The 23038-nt window shown below is 37.2% G+C and overlaps 1 protein-coding gene across 2 annotated transcripts in view; it reads right to left on the bottom strand.

Annotated features, from left to right (window-relative positions):
- FSHR (follicle stimulating hormone receptor) overlaps window positions 1-23038 on the bottom strand; it is a 160742-nt gene that overhangs the window by 74759 nt on the left and 62945 nt on the right. For both annotated transcript variants that reach the window (XM_011361293.1, XM_011361294.1), the window contains exon 2: window positions 17552-17623. In XM_011361293.1, coding sequence (XP_011359595.1) covers window positions 17552-17623 — 72 coding nt within the window. The remainder of the gene's footprint in view (window positions 1-17551; window positions 17624-23038) is intronic.

Genomic DNA, 23038 nt, shown 5'->3' with positions numbered 1-23038 from the left:
CTTTTTTGGTCAATGCTATCTCTCCAGTGTCTAGTACACAGTAGGTGCTCAGTTAATATATGCTGAAAGAAGAAATACATGCTAAACATATGTACATATGTGCGTATGTGTGTGTGTGTGTGTGTATATATATATATATACACACACACACACACATGCACAGAGAAGTGTGTGTATGTGTGTGTATGTATATGTATACATACATACAGAGAGAGAGAGAGAGGGAGAGAGGGGCATGGTAGCACTGAAGGCAGGGGAACAGAATGAGTAGAGATGTAGAGGTAATAAAGGAGAGAGCATGGTTATGGGTCCATGAGGAACCTGATCTGGCTGGCAGGGAGAGTCCTTGGAGGTGACTAGTAGCAAACAAAGTTGATTGGTTGAGCTGGGGAGAGATGATAAAAGGGACTTGAAAATAAAACAGGAGAGAATCAAAATAAGGAATGAGTACATTCAGGGGGTGTGCTGAGAGCAATGTAGAATTTCCTAACATGGCTTTAAGTCAGGACTCCGGCCTTGATACACAAGGAACAGTCAGTCTCTCACCCTGATTAAAGGAAAAGTGGACACTGATACAAAATTCGGAATAGGAATGGGCTAGATGATTTTTTTTCATTGTCTGTGGCAATATTACCTGCATCAAACATTCCAGGTTTAAAGGCTTTGTGTTTGGAATCATTTTCAATTCAAGTCACCTGACAATGCAGGATAGCTATACTCTTGCAGAGACAGAACACTTAAAAAGATAGAGACCTTTTTCTTTAGGCTTTTCTGAAACTCTAATTAAATGAAATGGATCTATGCCTCATGCTTAGCTCTGATTTTTTTCATATAATGCAGTTGAGAGGCCCACCGTGAATATGTATTTGAGCATTTTGGTGGTTCTCATCTGTGATGAGTATGGATAGAAATGGAAATCACTCAGTATAAAATGTTTACATGCTACAGTGAGCACGCCTATGCTGTTTCTGAATAGAGAGAGCACACTTTTTTGCTTAGTCCAGCTTCTGTGGGTGACGTGTCAGGGAGCCCCTCTTGCCATGAAAAATCCTAAGTTATACTAGCAAGTGGAAACTGCAGTTAGGGTGGGCAGAACCACGACCCTGTCTCTTTTTCAGAAATTTGCATATGTCTTATAAGATTTCCAAGCTTCATGGAGAATTATTTCAGTCCTTATGTTATCTTCGATCAATGATCTTGGAGGATTTTGTTTAAAAAATGTATTTCTAGATTATTCTAAGAGAAATCCGAAATAGGGGTTGCTGGGAAACATTGCAATGAAATGTTCTGGAACTGACAGGGAGTCTGGTCTGAGGGGTTCTAGATCAGGAAAGGTATTGTTTCCTTGAGATTATCCCCTTGGCCTCCTTGCCTGAAGGGGAGGGCATAGAGTCTCTCAGCCTCAGACAAAACTTCCTTCCCATCTCATTATGGGACATTTCTTTTTAAGAAGTGAAGAGGAAGAAAACACACTGGAGAAATGGTGCAATGATAGTGGCTTACAGTACCTTAACTACCTGCCCACCATGTACATAGCGATTCATTTTGGAAATATTTCCGGGGACATAGGCAAGTGCACATTCTTTCATATCATATTTTATATGGTAGAGTCTGGAGCTGGTGCTTTTGAATCTTTACCTTCCCAAATTTTGCCCAGTGGCCTAATTCTGGGGCATTTAACTTGTGGCTTAAAGGTGATCATCTACTCCTGTGTTTAAGAACTATTTGGAATGTGAATTAGACCAGATTTGATGTCCATGGGGGAATGAGGAGATTTTGGATGCCAAAGAAAGGATGATAGAACAGCAACCTGAAAATAGTGTCATCAGACCAGTGTGGTATGTCTCACAGGGGAGTGGGGGCAGTTTGACAAAGGTAGGAGTCAAAATTCATCAGTGCTCTTGATTAAGGGCTGAAAAATTCATTGCCATCAATGTTTTTTCCTCTATATAGATTAGGCACAGACTCTACACATGTGTTTGTTACTGTATCTTTCGAAGTCTTTCAAAGGACATAGTTTTGCTTTTAATCATATGTTAGTGAATGTTGGAACAGCAATTTCCCTTTTTAATGGCTGTAAATTTGACATCTTAAGCTCTAAAGAGCCAAATGCATCTCTAAGGTTGATAATCCCTAGACTTTGGGGGCAGGAACAGGAGCAGGAATTAGTTAAGACCAGAGGGAGAGAGATAATGAGGAAGGACTGGGAAGTAGCATATTTAGTTCAGTCGACTCCTGTCATTTGCATTGTTTAAACAGAGGATTTCCAAGAGGCAGAGACCAGCTGTAGTGTTGTGTCACCCATGAACTCATTGGGCAGACATGGCTTCTTTTTTATCCTGACACTGACAATAGTTTGTGATAAAAGGCAGAATACAGCAGATCTTAGAGCACTTTAAAAAGCATACCAAGACCTCATATTTCTATGATGGAGATAACTAAGTATTCACTTGACTTTCTCTAGATTTCAGGAAAACACTATTGTTGTTCTTTGAGAGAAAAATATTTCTCTTTATGACTTCAATCCTACTCAGATTTAGGGGAACATTGAAGAATTTTACTCTGTATTCAAGAAAGAGAAATACTTCTTGGAACTAAGAGATCTGATTGTACCTAACTATACCAGGTGTGGTTTGCCACTTCTACCTGTGCTTCTGACTGGGATGTGGTCATGGTTTATGTTTATTATTTGATCAATAAAAGAAATCTATGAAAACAGAGAAATTGGACAATTGGGACCCTGAAGTGAGGTTTACATGTACCCCGATTGACTGTGTAATTAGGCCGAGATAAGTGGACAAATGTAAATCTCCCATTTCCTTTGATTTCTGCGTAAGCTCTGCCTAAAGGACATCTCCTTTATGGAAAGGTGACCTCTTTAACAACAGTTCCCTCAAATCAATGACACTGAGCAGTTTTAAATGTAATCTGAGTCTGTCTGTTGTATACAGACCATTATGCTATCAGGACAATGATGGACAAGCTCCTAGCTCCTTGCCTATAGAACCATGGGTGGGGCTTTAAAGGAGTCAATATCTTGGTGAATTCAGATAGTTACCTTAGTGCCTGGAGCTTCTTTTTTTTCTCTTTACTTTTATTTGATTCTTCGGAGTTCAATGGGAGCCCACTGTGTGTAATGTGATCAAAGGACAAGGACTGTGGAAGCCTGCAGACCTCTTTAGGAAGACCCCATTATGACTTTGATTCTGTTTTATTAATATCAGCCACTCAGAACACTTTCCCCGCTCCTTGTAGCTTATAGAAATTCTACAGTCTCCACAAAACCTTCTTCGCTGCATCCACACTGATTGAACTATCACCTCTTTGAACTGCTTTCAACACCCAAGGTCTGGACAGCAATGTTCAGATTAGTGTCTTCTGTTTCACATTAATTCCTCTTATTTCTATAACTACATCACAGATTTCTTGGGAGTTAGAACCAAATTCTATCTTTTCTTTCAGTTCTTACTATAGAAGACTGACTGAAAGACAAATGGATAGATAGATCGATAAAAGGAACTAAGGAACTTCTAATAATAATGAACCTGAGAGTTTGATGTGTTGTTCTTTCTGATTACACAATATCACAAGCAGGTGGGGGAGCTTCACATTCCCAGTTGGTGAGGAGAACCTATTCTGTTTATTACCATTCCCTCCAGGAACCCTCTCACCCTCCCACCTTCCCTCATTCACTATATACACCATATACACCACACTTAAAATTGGAGGCATAACCTTGTTCAGGAATGCGCAAAACAGAAGCATAGTAATGAACTCTTGTTGATGCTATAAACTTGATGAATGGCTTGTGGAGGAAGGGCATTTAATGGCATTCTCAGTTCAGTGATTAGGTCTGTGGCATTCCTCCCTTGGAACTCATGCAGATCAGCATAGCTTTCATCCTGCTCTAGGTTTCCTGTGAGCTGCATTAGGTGTGCCAGGAATGCTTCTGGGTCTTGGCTGGAGGAGGCAGGAGAAAAGAGGGTCTCTGTTTTTTTCCAGCATTCTTACTGCCTTCCTTCATCTCACCTTTTCCAACCCACCTCACTCACAGCTCTACCTTTGTTTGCCCTGTGCTACCTCGATCTGCACTTTCCCTGTGACCTTTGCTCACTATGCACAGCCAGGACATAAATGCCTACATTCAGTCTCCTACTTTTTGCCTGAGTTACAGATTTCCTGCCACAAGAAGGAGTGCTTAGGATCAATTTGCTCAGAGAAACCATACAGGGGGGTTGCTCTTGAAATAGTTGCCTGTGATTTGCATTTTTCAGTGTCTGGCTGCATTTTCAGAGCACCAACAGAGGGGCTCTCAGAAACTGAGACAATACTTTTAATAGTGACTAATTATAATAAAAACTGAGGATTGAGGACTATTTTAAATGTTAAATGTGATCTGACAGTAAGAAAGAGAATAAGAACACGTTTTCCCATCATCATTTGGTTATAGCAATGGAGCACATGTTTATGCATTTGTTCTGTGCTTTTCTTTAATTGTTTCATGTGTATTTTATCAAGAACTACACTGGAGCAGGGACTATGGGCCATTTCTCTTGGATCCTCCTCTATATAATTCCTTATATAGGACTAGTATTTTTTTAGATCATGTTACTCCATATGGACCATGGATCAGCAGTACTGGCCTTACCTGGGAGCTAGCTGGTCAGCACTGTAGAGTCGCAGGTCCCACCCGGATGTCTTCAATCAGACTCTCTATTTTAGATTCCCACGTAATTTGTATGCACATTAAGATTTGAGATGCCATGATGTAGGATACACTTTGCAGGAACTCATAAAATGCTCATGGAATTTAACTAAAAGAAAAATTCTCTCTGGCAAATATGAAATCTTATGTCTTAGCTAAGAAGTTCTGGTTGAATCTACATGTTATAGAATGTTAATTTCAAGGGGGAGGTAGAGAGAAGTAAACCAAAACAGGAAGAAAATGGTTGGCCTAGACAAGAATTTTCCATTAAAAATGATGTTTTGATAAGATAGCTTGGATTAGTTTTTAATAATGGTCACATTCCATTGGAGGTCTGTGGCATGGAAAAGGCCAATTTTGCACTTGAATTTTCACTGCTTGGATCAGACACTTCTAGGACATCGTTTTTCCCCCTTTGCCAAGTGCTCAAGACTGAATGGGAAGTATGAGAAATGCTGAGCAAAAACACCTACATGTGAAGGTATATACTTGACAGAAATATAAGGGTTATTTTTTTATTCTGACTTGGACAATCTGTTACTATCCTGTAGAGATGCAATTGTAAGCTTCTCTAGATGTAATTTCTCTTTAATGAGTGGCAGTATTGCAAAAAGCAAAAAAGCATTATATGGAGAATGTGCGTGGGATGTGACATTTGAGGAATTCCACCTCTGTGACTTCCTAGCTTTTTATCTCAGGCCAGTCACCAAACTTCTTTGAATTTCATTTCTTCACCTGTTAGATGGGCACAAATACTTGCCCTAGATGCCACCGAAGGGTTGGCGTGAGAGATTATGTGAGCTAATAGCTAATATGAGGCATTTTCAAATCATAAAATAGAAAAACAATGCAAAGATATTCAAACTACTACTGTTACTACTACAAACAAAATGGAGAACTTTGTAAATTTGTGTTTCTGTGTGTCTTACTTCTCTCCATTAGAGAGCAAGGTCATTACCTTCCTATATCATATAGTATCTGGACTATACTTGTTACATTCATAGATATTACAGAATAATAGATTACTGTGTTAGCATTGGAGTCAGAATGCCTGGATTCAAATCCTGGCCCCATCACTTATTAGATATGTGATGTTGGTCAAGTCATGTAACTTGTTTGGCTTTAAACTCCTCACTATGAAATTGAGGTGATAAGGTTATGATAATTCAATAAGGTAATGCATGTAAAGTGGCTTATCTCAGTTTCTGGCAAAATAATTGCACAACAAATGACAGCTGTGATTGTTGTTGTTCACCAATATGGGAACTTCTTGAGAGCAGGACTGTGTATCTTCATCTTCATTGCCCAGAACATCTAGCAGTGACTGGCACGCGTGCTTCCTCAAATCATTCCCTCATCTAATTAACACATATTTTGTGGCTCAAGAAGAATTTGTGGAATTATTGACTGATGGATAGATTATGTTTCTCTGAGTTTGCTCAGTCTCTCTTAGAGTTGCCCACAAATAGATCAAAACAAACACAACAGCACATACACTAGTGAGAAGGAGGTGTCCTTGACTTGAGGAAGCTCGTGAACTCTATAAGCCTCATCCTCACAGGTGTTCAGGGAGTGATGGAAATCACAATCATTTACTTTGTGAACCTTGATAAATCACTTGATGGATTAGCTGGTGCCATCCATCAGATTGCACTTGTCTTGAATACTTGACTCAAGTCTATAAATCTCCTTCTTTTAAAAAACTCCAACCAGCAATCTCTGGTTTGTCCTCATTTTCTTGAAGTTAGAATGGAACTTCTCTCACTGTAGGTTTTTGTTGTTGTTGTTAAGGAACTTGGTGCTGTCCTAAGCCACTATACTTTTCCCCCAAAGCAAATGTGTGCTTTACTAAATGAAAAGTCACATCTTAAGTGTCTTACTTGATTGTATTGAGAAGTTATATGTACATATGAAGAGAAGCAGGAAAGGCAATATAAAGGCAGGTATAAGGGGCACATTTTAAACAAGTACACAAAGACTGGTACCTCACATTTGAATATTCAGTAAAGAAAAAAACAAACACCAGCCTGAGTTCTCTACCTGGTCAGTCAGACTGTGAGGGAGCCTGTCCTCAGTAGATGGAATCTGGAAGGCACTGATATCAGTGAGATTACAGGAAGCTCATTCTGCTCTTGTGTACACATGTACATTGCAGTCCCAACAAGTAAGTTAATCTAGATATGATTTTTTTCATGTGTTAAAGCAAATCTCCTTAAGCATATGTGCTATTGACTAAAATCCTGCCATTGGCAGTTCAGTCCTTGGAAATTGGCATTACTCATTTCATGTCTTCTTAAAAAGGCAGATTGTCTTGGAGAAGCAAATTCATGAACTCCTTAGGATGTAAGGCTAGTACATTCTTCAGATGATGTTATTTTTATTGGGAAAGAAGAATGAAAAAAATGAGATAAAAAACACTGAGAATTTGATTTGGGGAAGAGGTTCTGAAAAGTTGGGGAAGGACCCAAAAAGTAGGGATGGCAAATTCACAAACTTTGCCTGCCATTATTCTTCTCCTGTGCCCCACCCTGTGGTAGTTTGGTAGTTGCTTTGGAGGAATATGAAGAGAGAGAACGGCAAGAGCAGGAGTCAGTGTGTGGTTGAGCTGAGACACCGTGAATGGGAAGCAGAGCAAATGTGCTCTTTTTATCATTCATACCTTGTGTTTGTATGCACTTTTAACTTTTCAAAGCACGCTCACATCCAAGTGCAAATTATATGTTTATAAAGCACTTGGCATCAACAATTGCTATCTCTATGCCCAGACTCTCTCAGAATCTCAGACCCACTGGGGTGGTTAACTTCCACTTTATTCATTTAGGCTCCTCTGGCATTTATTCCTTACTTTAATGCTTTTCTTCCCTGCCTGTTTAACTTCTGGAATGGTCTGAACTATAAAAGCACATCTCTGATCATTTGATTTCCAAACAGGCTGGCAAAGGTGGCTCTGAGCACTACAGGAGAGGTTTATGAAGTGTAAGATTCATCTAGTTTACTTGTTGGGGGGTGGGCAGGCAAGTAGGTTCGCAGCCTAGTGAAGTCTTTCACTGTTTAAAGCATCTTATTAAGCCATAAATGGCCCAGATGGATTTGGTTGTGATGGGCATGGACTAAATGAGGAAATAAAAATGAATAGTTTGTGCATTGATTGGAGCTTGTGTTTAGATTGCATCTTTTTATTTTAATACCATTCTATTAAAAAAAACAAAAAACAAACAAACAAAAAAAAACAACCTAGCAAGAGTCTCTAGGGTAGAGCCATGAGGCTATTTTTTTTTTAACTTGAGTATTATGCTGCCTTAATTGTATCTTCTCTTAGTAGACACTCTGAGTTACTGGCAGAGAGAAAAAAAGGCCAGTTCATCTTCTGGCACATCTGTAAGCCCCAACAAACACAATACATTTGAAGGTCTCTCCCACAGCTTGCCTTGTCAAGAAAGGGCAAACATGGCTGCAGCAGAAGTCTTACATGATAGAGAAGGTGATGTCACTTTGCTGTTGATTAGAAAATGGAAGACCATATTCGATGACAAGCCAGAAGAGCCTCATTTGAGGAAACTCTGTCAGGTCTTGCCACTTTGAAATCTTAGTGGCTGAATGAAAGGCACTGAGCAGAGGTCATCAGTACCAAGAATGCCTTGGAGCATCAAATAGCCCAGAGTAGGCAGGATCTTAGAGATGGCAGAAGTAAATGAGGGCATACCTATGCTTTCTGAAAACTATGTTTTCCGAAACAAGTGAACATCTACAGTATACATTTTTATTGCTATAAGCCTACTAGTTCGCAGTGGGTACTATGGACTGAATGTTTGTGTCTTTCTCCTTCCACCTCTCCAATTTATATGTTGAAGCCCTAATTCCCAATGTGGCCTTTGGGGGTGGAGACTTTGAGAAGTAATAGGGTGAAGTCATGGGAGCAGATCTCTTGTGATGGATTGGTGCCCATATAAGGGAACAAATAGACCAGAGCTCTCTCTCGGTCATGTGGGCATACATCAAGAAGGCAGTTGTTTACAAGCCAGGGAGCAGGTTCTTACCAGAACCCAACCTTGATGGCACTCTGATATTGGACTTCTAGTCTCCAGAACTGTGAGATATATACAATTGTTATTTAATCCACCTAGTTGGGTGTTTTATTATAGCAGCCCAGGCTGACTAAGACAGTGGGGCTCTTACCTATTCTTCCAGTGTTCCCTTCCTTATCATGTCTTCCAGCAAATGAAGTCCTACACTGTCTTCACAGATGGCTCCTACACTATCTTCATGGATAAAGGGAGATGTGGAGAATTATAAGGCCTATAGTGCTGGGAGCATCCATAATATCACTAGATCTCAAGAACTGTTTCCCCTATCAGACTTGCCCTCCCCCACCAACAAACAAAAAGAAATCAAAGCAAAACAAAGAGAAACAAAAAAGCAAAAACCTAAGCATATAATTACAAAGCTAATAAATTGTTCTCTTTCTGAGTTGGGCAACTATTAGATTGTAGAGTTTATTTTAAGGACCCACCTAGAAACAGTTGAAAATATGGACTTAATGGAAACTCTAAAACCACATCAACCTGAAATGTGACAAGAAAACAGCTTCTTGTGTTCTTGGCAAAGCAATAAATACAACAAAAATACTTATTTTCAGAATATTTATGGAGAACAGGAAATGAGATGAGGACTTTCACCTGCTAGGCACTAACTCATGTTTGACCCGGGTCAATACTGACAACTTAATTGGCCCAACTCTTACATTTCCCAACTGCTGACTAAGTTAATTTGCAACTTAACAAGTAGCTCTGTTTGCAAACCCTTGGACTAAAGCTAGAGTCATTAGGAGCTTTAACCCAGAAATGATTTGGCATACTGGAACTTGAAGGCAAAAAAAAACTCCAAGAAGAGGTTTACTGCCCTTTATGACTGTCCCAGTAGAAAATGACTCCAGGTTCTGATTTATGGAGGTTCCAAGCAAGCACTTAGGCATAGAAATCTTCTCCTCTATTTATAAATGACATTAAAGGAAGCTTTCACAGCCTTAATCCTCCCTAGTCACGCTTTTCCTTTAGTAGAATAATTCTGGAAAATGGTAGATGCCAACAAAAAGGAAGGCTTGTGTAGCAGAAAAAACCAGCCTACCCTGGATTAAAATCATCTTTTCACTGCAAAAGTGCCCTCTGATGATGGTTGGTTGCTTTTCCTTTTTGAATGTTAGTATCCCTGTCTGTGAGTGCAGATTACCTGAGATGTGGTGTTTAAAACACTTGGCTTCAGACAGATACAGAATAATTACTGGTTTAAAAAAAAATCTTATTGAAGTATAATTTGACAAATAATAGTATGCACTCATTTTAACTGAGTTTTTACAAATTGATATATTTTGTAACAACTACCACAGTTGATATTGAACAGCTCTACCAGCCTAAAAGGTTCCTTTGCTCCTCTTCCCAGACATCCTGTCCATCACTCTTGGCCCCAGGCAGCTACTGATCTGCTTTCTGTCACCTTAGCAGATTTTCTTTTTTAGAGTTTTATATAAATAGAATCACATGGCATATATTCTTTCGTGTCTGGTTTTTTCCCTTCGTATAATGCTTTTGAGAGTAATCCATGTTATTTTGGATTAGTGTTCTGTTGTATGGGCAGAACACAGTTTGTTTACGCCCTGACCTGGTGTGAGAATTTGGGTTGTTTTCAGCTATTCTGTATAAATCTGTTATCTACATTCTTGAATCAGTCTTTGTGTGGACACATCTTTTTGTTTCTCTCTAATTGTCGAACTGTTTTCCAAAGGGGTTATTCCATTTTACATTCTTGCCAGATATATATGAGCTCTAGTTGTTCTACAGCCTCACCAATACTTAGTACTGTTAGTTTTTAATTCCAGCCATTCTAGAGGGTATGTAATTTAATTAAGGTTTTAAATTCCATCTTTTCGTGTGCTTATTGCTCATTTGTATATTTTTTTTGTGAAGTGTCTGTTCAGTTCTTTTGCCCATTTTAATTGGATTGCTTATCTACTTATTTTTCACTTTTAAGAGTGGTCTTTTTATATAGTTTTGATACAAGTCCTTTTTCAGATGTATGTATTGCAAATATTTTCTCCCAGTCCGTAGTTTGGTTTTTCATTTTCTTGATACTGTCTTTTGAAGAGCAGAAGTTTTATTCCGATAAACTCAAATTAAAATTTTATTTTATACTTTTCATGTCCTCTTTAAGAAGTCTTTGCTTATCTTGAGATTGTGAAGATTTTCTCCTATATTTTCTTCCAGAAGTTTTAAAGTTTTATCTTTTGTATTTAAGTCTATGACCCATTTAGACTTAAATTTTGTGTATGACATGAGGTAAGGGTTGAGGTTTATTTTTTTCTCTCATGGGTACCAAGTTGATTCAGCACCATTTGTCGGGGGAGGGACCCCAAACAAACAACCCTCCTCTTTCCCTTATTGAATTCTCAATTACACTCTTTTAGGATATAGAGGATGAGGGGGCACGTCCCAACTCCTTTTATAACACCAGCATAACAAAACCAAACGAATCAACTTTAAGAAAGGAAATATATAGACTAGTATCTCTACAAATACAGACAGAAAACCTTAATAAAATATTATCAAATTAAAATTTGTGTGTGTGAGTGATCTTTAACAGATGTAAATCAGATTATTCACCTGGGGGTTCAGTGCCCATTTAATTCCCATCATTAACTGTGACACTCAAACCTGCCCCATGCCTCTGTGCTCTATGGCCTTACCCCAGCTTCGTCTCTGACCTTATCGCCTACCACCCTCCCTTTTGTTTATTCTCCTCCAGCCACACCATGTAGACACACTAAACACGTTCATGAATGTTCGTTCTGTGCACTGGATTCAGACTAACATATCTTCTACCTCAGTGGCTTTCAACTGCAGATGTATGTTAGAATCATCAAGGGAGCTTTAAAAAATGATCAGTGCTTTGCTCCACCCTAGACAAATGGAATTTAAAAAGTCCCTGGAAATCATAGGCTTGTGGGTTATTTTAAAAGCTACCTAGGGGATTCTAAAGTACAGCCTTAGATGAGAACCACTGAACCCCATTATCCTTTTGATGCCCAGAGACTCAAATCCCTTCTTCCCATTCAGAGGTATAACTGCCACAAACTGGCCTCCAGGTTTTACTAGCAGCCTATAGAATCATTAGCCTCTGCCTCTTGCTTTATTTCAGTAAGTGAGACTCAAAAGTTTCTTTACCCATTAACTCTTAGAATCATAGAAGCTTAGGTAGAAATGGACCTACGTTATCTAACAAGGAGATACTCAGGGAAGCAGAGCAGATAGGAACCCAAATTTTCTAGCACTGTCACCATTATGGTTTTAGTTACCTAATTTATGTTTTTTTCCTTTTATCTGTGCTAAGTGAGCCTGAAGAACTGAGAATTTAGAGGATCTTCAACTTTTTTACCGTGCTTGCAAAAGTTCTCCTTCAATAAATCTTCCTTTAAAAGTCCCTCTGTTAACTTTGCTTTCCCTCGTGATCCGGGGTGGAGGCTGGAGTGTCAGACTAGTGTTCTTATTTTTATATGCAAGTAAATCACTTGATTATATTTTTTGTCCTTATGTTATCATGAATATTTCAAATAAAATTTTATTTGGTTCATATTTATAGTTTAGGAGCTATTTCACATTTTGGCTCATTGCCGTCTCATCTGCATATACCATATCTCAGCTGATGTTGATTAGTCTCATTTACATATTCATCATGCTCCTATTTTCAAAGATATTTTGTTATAAGCTGGCTGTTCTTTCCCCTCAAGTGTTATAATAGCATGGTAGATGTGTTTTTAAATTGCACTCATTTCCATACATAATTTTTCTGGTAACCATAAATCACCACATTGTCACCTATTCCCCCCACCCTGTTCAGTGTAATCTTCACACTTTATACCAAGCTGACATATGGCTCCGAAGTAATTAAAGACAATGTAAACAGTTTACAGTGCACTTCGCAAAGCCACTTCACGTTGTAGAGAGTTTAATGATTTCCTTTTCCCCCGGCCAATCCCAAAGCAGTAAGGAGTAGGGAAATTTGAGATAGTGATGCTGATTAAAGCTAAGATATGAACAGTGATTTCATTTCTAATGGAAAGTCTCCTGCTCCAGTTCTACCAAAAAGATTCTTTTCTCTTTCGAATTTAAGCAGAGGGGAGTAGGGTAAGGTGGGTTAATGAAAGAAGAATCATCAGTATGGGTTGGGGTAGAGTTACTGGATTCTTTCAATCATTCTAATAGGAGGAAGAGGGAATAATCAAATCGTCAGATCCCCAGCCACCCAGGCCACAGAGACTATTCTCTTCTAGATGAGAACAGGACTGATTTTCTCTTTAGACATTAGTTGTTTGCCCAACTACCATCTCTTTTCTTTCCCCAGCAATGACTTCAGTTTTTGTTTGTGGATCTCCCTCTGCTGCTCCAAGTTCATGTGGTTGGGGTAGGTGTTTTAAACTGTTAAGAATGGAGCCCATTTACCTAGGCCAGAGCCGATATGAGTGTTGTATTCCCTTAGCTGTTGTAGCTGGTCTGGGTGTGGTTGTGTGATCTAAGCAAGTCATAATAAATCTAAAGATTTTGAGGAGTGGAGCAAGAAAAAGTCAGCTCTTTTTTTTTTTTTCTTTCTTTTTCTGAATAGAACCCAAGATGTGGAGGCAGGATTGCTGAGGGGTGGGGCTGAGGGCTGAAACTAACATAATGGAAAGGAGACCTGAGAGGGAGAGAGAGGCCAAGTCCTGAGGACATTGGACCTGAGTGAAGATGTTTCTAAAGCCATTCTTCCTCTCTGACCAGCAAGTTAAATGAGCTGTTAAATTCCCTTTTTTCTCCTTAAGCCTGCTTGAGATTTGTTTTCTTTGGCCTCTCACAACAGAATTATAACAAATACAATGTGTGTATCACTTACTTTGTACATATTATCTTGTACGTTCTTGTCCTGTGTTATATTTTAAACTATCACTATGTAAGTGCCTAGATCTTAGTAGATTCTCAGCCAATGTTCATATGCCTATTAATTCCTACATTATCATTTATATTATTTTAGTATTTTTTTACATATGGATATCTTGTTTTTCCAACTAATTATGTTTGTTTATTCGTTCATTTTCATGCATTTATCAGTTATTTATTGTATGTACCTGAATCTGTATGAGGCATCATGTATCCAATACTGAGGAAAAGCAAACATGTCCTTGTGCCCATGGAAGTTGCAGGCCAATAGGGGAGTTAAAAATTAATTAAATTATCACCCGAATAGGTGTAAAATTACTAAAATGATAGCCAGCACATAGAGATTAGTGGTGATATGAGAGTCTATATATATATAGTAGAAGGTTTTCTCCTAGTTGGGGAGGCCAGGAGAGGCTTTCCTGGGAAGTGACACTGGCATGGGAGTCTGAAGGATGAGGAGGAGCTGACTAAATTAAAAGGGCAGAGTGGAAAGGACACTCTAGACAGAAGGAACAGCATGCGCCAAGCAAGGCTTATGGTGGGTAGCATAACAGTACATTTTAAGAACTAAAAAGAGCTAGTATAGCAAAGGAGAGAATGTAATAGGCCTTTTTTTTTTTTTTAATGTTAAGAGCAGTGCTAAGGCATGGAAAGAGAGGGAGAGAAGGAAGGGGCAGGTGTGGAAGGTGACATGTGATTAGATATAAATTCAAAAAACATCACTCTGGTTGCTGTGTAGGATGGCTTGGGTCAAGGGATAGCATCTTATCACATTCTAGATAAGCAATATTCTGTCTGGTAATGAGAATGCTTGGGAAATGTCAAATTTTCCTACCTGGTGAAAGTACGGGATATACTGCATTTGATGAGAGATAAATGACTTTGATTTTTGTGCCAGGGACTTAAGTTTGAAATCTATAGCAGTGAGCGTCCCTTCAGTTTCCTCCGCAAGGTTAGTTTGAACCATGCAGGCCTGGCAGCAGAGTGCTTGGGAGATCAAAGCTGGGACAAGCATGGCAGCCTCACGTAGTGGAGTATGTACATGTTGATGAGACTTTCGATTTAATAGCAGCAGGAGTGAGAAGAGGGCTGGATTCTCGAGATATTTTCGCGATAGTCAAAAGGACTAGAAGAGTACCTGGATATAAGGGACAGAGAAGGCATATGAGAGAAGACTCTGAATTTTCTTGCTTGGGATCCTGGGCAGGTAGTGATGTTATTCACTGGACAATATAAGATGAGAAATTTAAAGATAAGATAATGAGCTAGTGTGGATATATCGAATGGGAGGCTCTTGCAATTTATTTAATTGTAGATGTTAATTTGAGAGGCTCTCCATTTCAGAAAGAATTATGGCCTCAAAAGAGAGGCGGGGTTGAAAATGAGGGTTTAAGAGCCCTGATAGTAAGACATTCTGTGATGAATAGTGAATTGCAGGTATGACTATAAAAAACGAAAATAGCTGAAAATGGAGCCCTGGAATATCTGAATTTCGAGGGGCAGCTGAGGAACAAGAAGTTTGGAGAGAACTATTTATGGGTAGTCTGGGAGGTTAAGAGGGCAGGCAGGAGGCTGTGGTGTCACTGAAGTTAAAAGGGAAAAGAGCAGTAAGAATGGAATGAATGGTCACTGAAATCAAAAGCTACATATAAGTTAAGCACTAAGGCAAAGTGGAAGTCATAGACCTGGCAGATACGGTATTGTTAGGACCTTTAATAGAATAATATTGTTAGAGAATTTGTGGACAGATAGCAAGTGAGCAGGCTAAGGAGAGATCGAAAGTAAAGGACAGGGGGCTGTTCTTTCAAAAGACTAGTAGTGATGGGAAGAGAGAGGAATATAGCAGGGGAGGAAGGCAACATTTATACAGAAAGCTATTGTTCCCTTTCTTTTTAATAAGAATAGGTAAAAGTTGGCCACAAGTAGAACATGAATGGAAAGGAACTTAGGATTTGCGGAGGGGGAGATATTGGAGAGAAAGCCAATATTTATTAAGTTCAGGAAATTGGTTAAAAACTAGAGAACAAAAATGGGATAGGTCTGGAAAGTAGACGAGAACTTATTGGTGACCAAGAAATAGAAGGTGAGACAATGGATAAAGGTAGGTATAGAGACTGAAGGGTATAAGCAGACTGTTCAGAGTTCAGTTTAGTGCCAGGCTCTCTACTAAGGAATAGTTTTGAAGCCTTAGGACATATAAAGTGTTGGAAAAAATAAGATCAATTTAATTTTATTTTTGGCATTCCACTGTGTAAGCGCAGGTTAATTAGTAAAGACATGAGTTAGAAATAGACAAGCTGTGTCCGAGGACGTTGAGGAGTTCCTGAGCGAGTTTCCCTGTCTCTGGGATTATTGCTCTGTCAGCTCAGCTCAACCGTTTAGATAACCACTGGAAGGTCTGGTTTGATGCAGAACGCCCAATGCGGGGTCAGTTACGCTGCTGGATTTAATTTGATTAAGGTGGATTATTTGCGATATCTGATATTTCCTGTCTTCAGAATAATTTCTATGCAATCATAGGACTGTTTGGGGGACGAGGCATATACAGTAGTCATGTGGTCTATGTTAGTTCCAGGCAGGGCAATGGCTAATCCATCAGGAATATACCTTGAGCCAAAAGCTCTCCAACTCTATTGCTTCCCTCTTTCTCTTGGTAAACTCTGCTCAGATGAGTGCCCCCTTCTCCTAATTCCTGAGTGTCGAATGTCTTCAAGAGGGTAAACCCTGAAGACCATAGGTCTTCCTTCAACTGGGGTCTCATCCAACTGGAGGATGCTTGCACTTAAAAATTAGAGATCACATAAACCATCTCCTCCTTTTAAAACTCCTCCCTTAACACACAGATAAGGAAACCAAAGCCCTGAGAGATAAGGTGATTTAATTACTATTAAAACTAACACTCAAATCCAAGATTCTTACCACTCTTCTCTAAGCAGGTGGTTTAATTGCTGAAACACATTGCCACTCTCTCTTTGTGTTTCTTTCATTAATCTGTTTCTTTGTTTTCTCAGACTTCAGCAAATATTCTTCTTAAAAGGGGGACAGGGAGTGAAAGAACCAATAAGAAAACTGAGTGGTTTCAAGAAGGAGAAGTACATGTAACCTGGGGTGTTACTTTAATTCACTTCTGTGTAATTTGTCTCCCTGTTGCTATATTTATTGGTGTTCAAGTCCTAAATTCTAAGTCCTGAATTCTAGTGGTCTCTGTGGTGAAGAATACATTTTCCCAGCCCTAAAGTCCTGGGAGATGGAATCAAGAGCCTTCAAAAGGAGAGTGGGTTGCCTTAAATACAGGAGAATTTGTTCTTTTTACAGCTGTACTCCATTTTGAGAAAGTTCTGTTTGGCAAAACCCATACATTAAACTAGCTCAATATGAAGTGAATGTTTGCATTAACAAAGGAATCTTCTCTTTCCAAAGGAAATCTCCTTCGGTGCTGTAAACTTTCCTAACACTTCTAAATGCTTTTGTATCAATTACCAGTTGTCAGCATGTTTTGGGAACAGGAAGTCTAGAGAAGCTCTAAAGCACCATTATTAGCCCCCGCTCTCAATTAAAAACTAATCAGAAATAATAGAAAGTTTTCCTAAAAAGGAATGGATGTCAACAGAGAAATGCTTTGGTTTATAAAAATTCCACTCCACTTTGGGAACAACATCTTATAAAAGAAAAACATGAGGATTCTCGGATTGCTTATTTTCATTCCAATGGCCACACTCTGAAAGATTCCACATTACTATTTAGGAACTATGATAAGGAAATAAAATGGGAGGAAGTATGAAAAGTTTTCTGGCTTCTAAGCATAGGGCATCGTGCTAGATGTAATCTGAGGCTGCTGCCCACAACCCATTTGAAGCATTCACACACAGCATTGTCAGGTACGTACATTTTCTCCAGGTCCCCAAATCCTGAAAATGCTCCTTTTGGGATGACTCGAAGTTTGGTGAGGACAAACCTCCTGAAAAGAGAGTGCACATAAAATATCACAGCCTATCCATTCATTGATAAGCAGTTTAGTGCCTAATGTATTATATCAGCTAACAGCCAACATATATTAAGAGCTTGCCATTTAGTGATGGTTCCAGTTGCTTTTATATACAATGGCCTATGGGGCCCTTTTGGATCTTCCCACTTTCTCTTTCCGTAGACGCTCTAACTTCAGTTTCGACAGCTCTCCTTTTTGCTTATCTCTCTCTCGTCATAGTACTCTCTTGCTAGTTTTCGGACATGCCAGGCTCCTTCTTGCCTAATATTTATGCATTTGCAATTCTCTCTGCCTGGAACATTCCTCTCGCGGATATCCTCCTGGCTTGCTCCTTCAGCCCGCTGTTTGCTCAAATGTCACTTTCCAGTGATGCTTTCCTTAATCGCCTTATTTAAAATGAAAAACTCCCCAATTTGGCCCCTGGCCCCCTTTCCTGCTTAATTTTTTCTTCATAGCACTTCTGACATGTTATGCAGTCTGTTCATCTACTTATGCATTCATGTGTCTACCTCTTACTTATACCTGTAACACAAGCCCTGTGAGGGCAGGGATTATTGCCTGATTTGTCTACTGCTGTATACTAAAAGCCTGCATCAGTGTCTGGAACATGACGAGTACTCAAAAAACATTTCTTCTGTGACTGAATGAATGGCTGTTGAACAGTCTCAGAGTTCCAGGCTTGAGGGTGGGATTCCAAGTGACCCTTTCGGAATCTCTACAACAGGAATACTATTCCTACCTCTGGCTTTCCTCCCTCTGGTTTTCTCTTGCTTTGTAATTTATTAATAGGAATTTCATTTTCTTTCCACTTTAATCCTTCTTTCCACAAGGTAGTCTGTCGGCAGGAATTAAATAATTAACACTGTGGATTTAGATAGTTTCACATACCTTCATTGCTTTAGTCTCTTATTATTTATTGGTGTTAGTGAAATTCTTGTTTCAGATAAAGTTGTTATACAGGCAGTTTTTTTTTTGTTTGTTTTTTGTTTTTTTAAATTTAGAATTTGACTGCCATGTGTACCAGCTAGCTCTATAGTAAGAAATCATGAGAGAGTCTTACATGCTGTCCTTGCTCTGGAAAGAGTTTACATATTAGGAAGGCAAAACCAGAAACCTTGGAATCACCATAAAACAGTAGTAGGATATAGTTGATGTAATAACTATAAATGTTACACAAGGATTGAAATGAAAAAAATCCCAAAGTATATAAATATATAAAAGGAAGACTGAAAAGAGTGAGTGAATTAAAGCCTGGGTCTCAAAACTATCAGGTCATACTAAAAACAGTCGTAATGGAACCATTTAAATAAAAAGTGATATAATTTTCAATTTGGCATAAAGATGTGGAAGAGTATCAATTTTCTAGAATGCCCCTCTGCAAACAATCACGGTTAGTTCATAGTCCCTTAATTGCGCTTTAATTAACATGGACAAGTTTCTTTTGTTCTTATTTATCGCATGACAGAAAAATGATGAAAACAAACTGTAGTAAAAGCAAATAATAAAAGTGCTTTAAACTACTCAGTCTAAAATTGCAAGGGAGTTGAGATATTAAAGTAAAATATTAATTAATGAGATATACGAAAAGGGGAGCCTTGGATAATTGACTGTTCTATTTAGTAACAAGTCAACTATATAGCCCTTTTTAACTAAATGCTAGTAAGCAGGTGTATTTTTTTAAAAAATTTTATTGCCTATACCTATATGAAGTGGTTCAAACTTAATTAAATCTTTTTTGAAGACTGAAAGTCTTGACTGCCATTTCCAGAAATGTTATAAACTAAATTACTTGAAGATATTTCCATAAAAATGACCTAAAAATCTTCCATGAAATATAACAAATATTGTTTTAAATGCATAGCTGAGCTTGCAAGAATGTATTAGAAATCCGTAGGCATACAAAGTAAAATAATTGAATACAAAATGGAACCCTGAGCAGTGAATGCAGACCACAATTCTAAGAAGGTAAACTGAAGCCAGTGTATTGTGTGTGGAGAGCAGTTTATCTGGACTTTGTAGCCAAGGATTTGTGTTTTGATGGCAAATTGGTACATGAGATGAAATATAGAAGATGGAATGCAAAGACTCACTTCTTTCTTCTGTACATTATCTATTTATATATCTATCTCATAGGCATCTATCTGTCTGTCTGTCTATCTATCTATCTATCTATCTATCTATCTATCTATCATCTATATCTCATATGCATTCTAGAAAGAAAGGTACAGAAAATGGATGATTGGCAATTTTCATTAAAATAAAATCTGGAAATTTCCTATAATTTATGAAAGACATAAATCCTCAGATTAAAATATCTCAAGCCCCAGGATAGGAAACAAAAATAAATCTACTACCAGATACCTGTTAGTTGAAACTGTAGAGCCATAAAAATAATTTAAATGCAAACAGAAAAAGACATATTATCTCCAAATAAAAAATAATTTAAAAACTTTGTAAAACTATCTTCAAAATTATTAGGAAAAGTAATTGCCAATTTAGAATACTATACCCCCAAATAATCATTCAAATGTGAGGGTAAAATAAAGACACATTTAGACAAGTTGAATTAGCCACTACTAACTAAGTTTTAGCAAAAGAATTCCATTATAGAATAAGAAAAGTTAATTTAGTAGGAATGAACAAAAAGCAGGAAGGAATAGTGAACAAAGAAATTAGTTTACTTTATTGAATAAATGGATTTCGTAATGATTGGAAAACTCACCTATTTAACAAAGAGTACTAAAAAAGATGTTGACCCAGAACTAGGTCACAAAGCAAATTGGTATCAAACAAATCATTTACTTTCATGGTAATGCAATTAAATTACTTAGAAATCAGAAATAAAAGATAATTAACTCCCACCATCACCCCAATACATGTACACGCAACTGGAAAGCCTAAACCAAACCCAAACTAAATAAACACTCTTTTAAATCACAAATCAAAGAAGAAATTAAAATAATAATTAGGAATTATTTGGAATTGAACTATAATTAAAATACAGCATGAAACTTATGGGACGTAGCTAAACTGCTACTTACAGAGAAATTTGGAGAATTAAATTATTATATGAGAAAACGAAACAAAAAAGATAGGAAATTAATGAGTTAAGCTTCCAATACAGGAAACTATTGAAAAACATCAGAATTCTGGAAACAGAAAATGATGAAATCAGTATTTCTTTATTCCATTTCTGGCTAGAATTTAAGGTGCAAACTCAAAAGCAGTTTAATAATAAACATTAGTAAAATGAGGGACTGTTGATAGAGATGTTTTGAGAAGATAAACACTTAGCTAAACTTTACAACTTGATATATAGAGCTTAAGTTCAATCTGTACTAACATGGTATTTCACAATTATAAGGTTAAGTTTCTATATAAATTTGTTGCTGAGTAAGGAGCTTTCTTGTAATATTGAAAGATTTATTACAATGTTTCAAGGGCTCAATTTATAACTTTAACACTATAAATTATTGTTATAGAAAAGTAACATTATTTAAATGTTTATTGAAGAAAACTGCTTATCACTGAAATTTGCAAACTCTACTTATCATAGGTTTGTTTTAACCAGCAACTTTCTGATAATTCGTTATGACCTATTGATTTAGCTCTAATTGATTAATACAAGAGATGTATGCAGATTTCCTTTAAATTAGGAACATTGGTAAAGGCATGAGGAAAAGGAACATTATTCTTGGTGAATTTTCATTGCAAAATTTAAGTGTGCCTTGAGAGAAGAACCCTAAAGAACGTAGAGAGGCAAAAAATAATAAAGATGAGTAGAAGTGAATTAAAAATAACAATAAAGAAGATCAACCAAATTAAAGCTAATTCTTTGGAAAGATTAATGTAATAAAAAGAAAATCTGTCCATTTTGAGCAAGGAAAAAACCCAATAAAATCACGAGAGACATGAAAAGCGGCCCTTACGTACAGGTTTTAACTTAGAGAACCCTAAGAACAGTTTCATAACATTAGATTTTAAAAATCAGACAATCTGGATAATTTCCCTAGAAATACATACTTACCAAAACTGACTCATGAATATATAGAAAAACTGAATAGATTTATAACCATTGAGAAATTGGTTTGGTAGTTTAAAAGCCATCCACCAAAAAACAAGGTCAGCATCATATGATTTTAGAAGTAAATCCTACCTCTTTAAAGTAATGGAAAAATCTCCATTTTATACAGACTATTCCTGAGATTAGCAAAAGAGGGAATGCTCTCTAACCCATTTTATGTGGCTGGTGTAGCATAAATAGTAAAACTAGACAGGGACAATAAAAGAATGAAAAGATTTAGGCCAGTCTCATTAATGTAAATAGAAAAATCTGAAATAATATCATGACAATATGTATCTAATAGAGTCTAAAAGTATTTCGATACCAGTTTGGGTTTAGAATTCAAGGGTTGCTAAATATTATAAAACTCTATTAAGGAAAATTTCCACATTAAGGAATTAAAAGAGAAAAACCACATGATTTTTGTAATAGGCATAGAAAATATATTTGATTAAAACCAGAATCCATTCATGATAAAACCTTTGACAAATAAGGAAGAGGAGGAATGTTCTTAATCTGATAAGAGATTAAATCTGTCAACCACTATGATAAATGTCACATTCAATGGTGAAATATTAAATGCATTCTGTTTAAAATTAAGAATGAGGCAAGGATGACTGCTATTACCTCTTCTATATAATACTGTGGTAGACGCCTAGCCTATACAGTAAGAGAAGAAAAAGCTGTAGAAGGATTATTGATTTAAAAATTGTCATTATTTATAGATAACATAATTGTCTATGCAAAAGAAAAAATTCTATTAAAATAATCTAAGAGATCACTATTAGAACTAATGAGAAAATCTAGTAAGGTAAATGGCTATATAATTAGTACGCAAAGTAATTTGCTTTCTTTTAATTTTTTAAAGTATGTCAATTACAATGGCCACAGAACTTATACAATATAAGACATTAAGAAAAAAAAGATAAGGATTTATGGAGCATAATCAGATATTTAATTAAAAAACAATAAAAACCTTGAAGAAACAAATAGCACATTATAAATGGGAAATCTCAATATTGTGAAGATACTCATTTTAATCAACATTAATACATGAATTAAATGCAATACCCAACAAAGACACAATATTTTTTTGTTTATTTAGGTATGTGTGTATGGAAATTGACTAGCTGATGCATATTTATATGGGTAAAGCAACTTTTGAAGAATAATCAAAACAATTTTAAAGAAGTAAAACAAAATTGGGGGAATTACATGAGAGGCTATATGATTTTTGTAAAGTCATTGTGATTAAGATGCTTTGGTAGGGATTAAAAAAAACCAGACTAATGGAAGAGAATAAAGAGCAAAGAAATAGACTGTAA

Source organism: Pteropus vampyrus, unplaced genomic scaffold, assembly GCF_000151845.1.
Source record: "Pteropus vampyrus isolate Shadow unplaced genomic scaffold, Pvam_2.0 Scaffold66, whole genome shotgun sequence".
In the NCBI taxonomy this organism is placed as follows: domain Eukaryota; kingdom Metazoa; phylum Chordata; class Mammalia; order Chiroptera; family Pteropodidae; genus Pteropus; species Pteropus vampyrus.
Note: the sequence above shows the minus strand (reverse complement) of the source record. Positions and strands in the feature narration are given on the sequence as shown.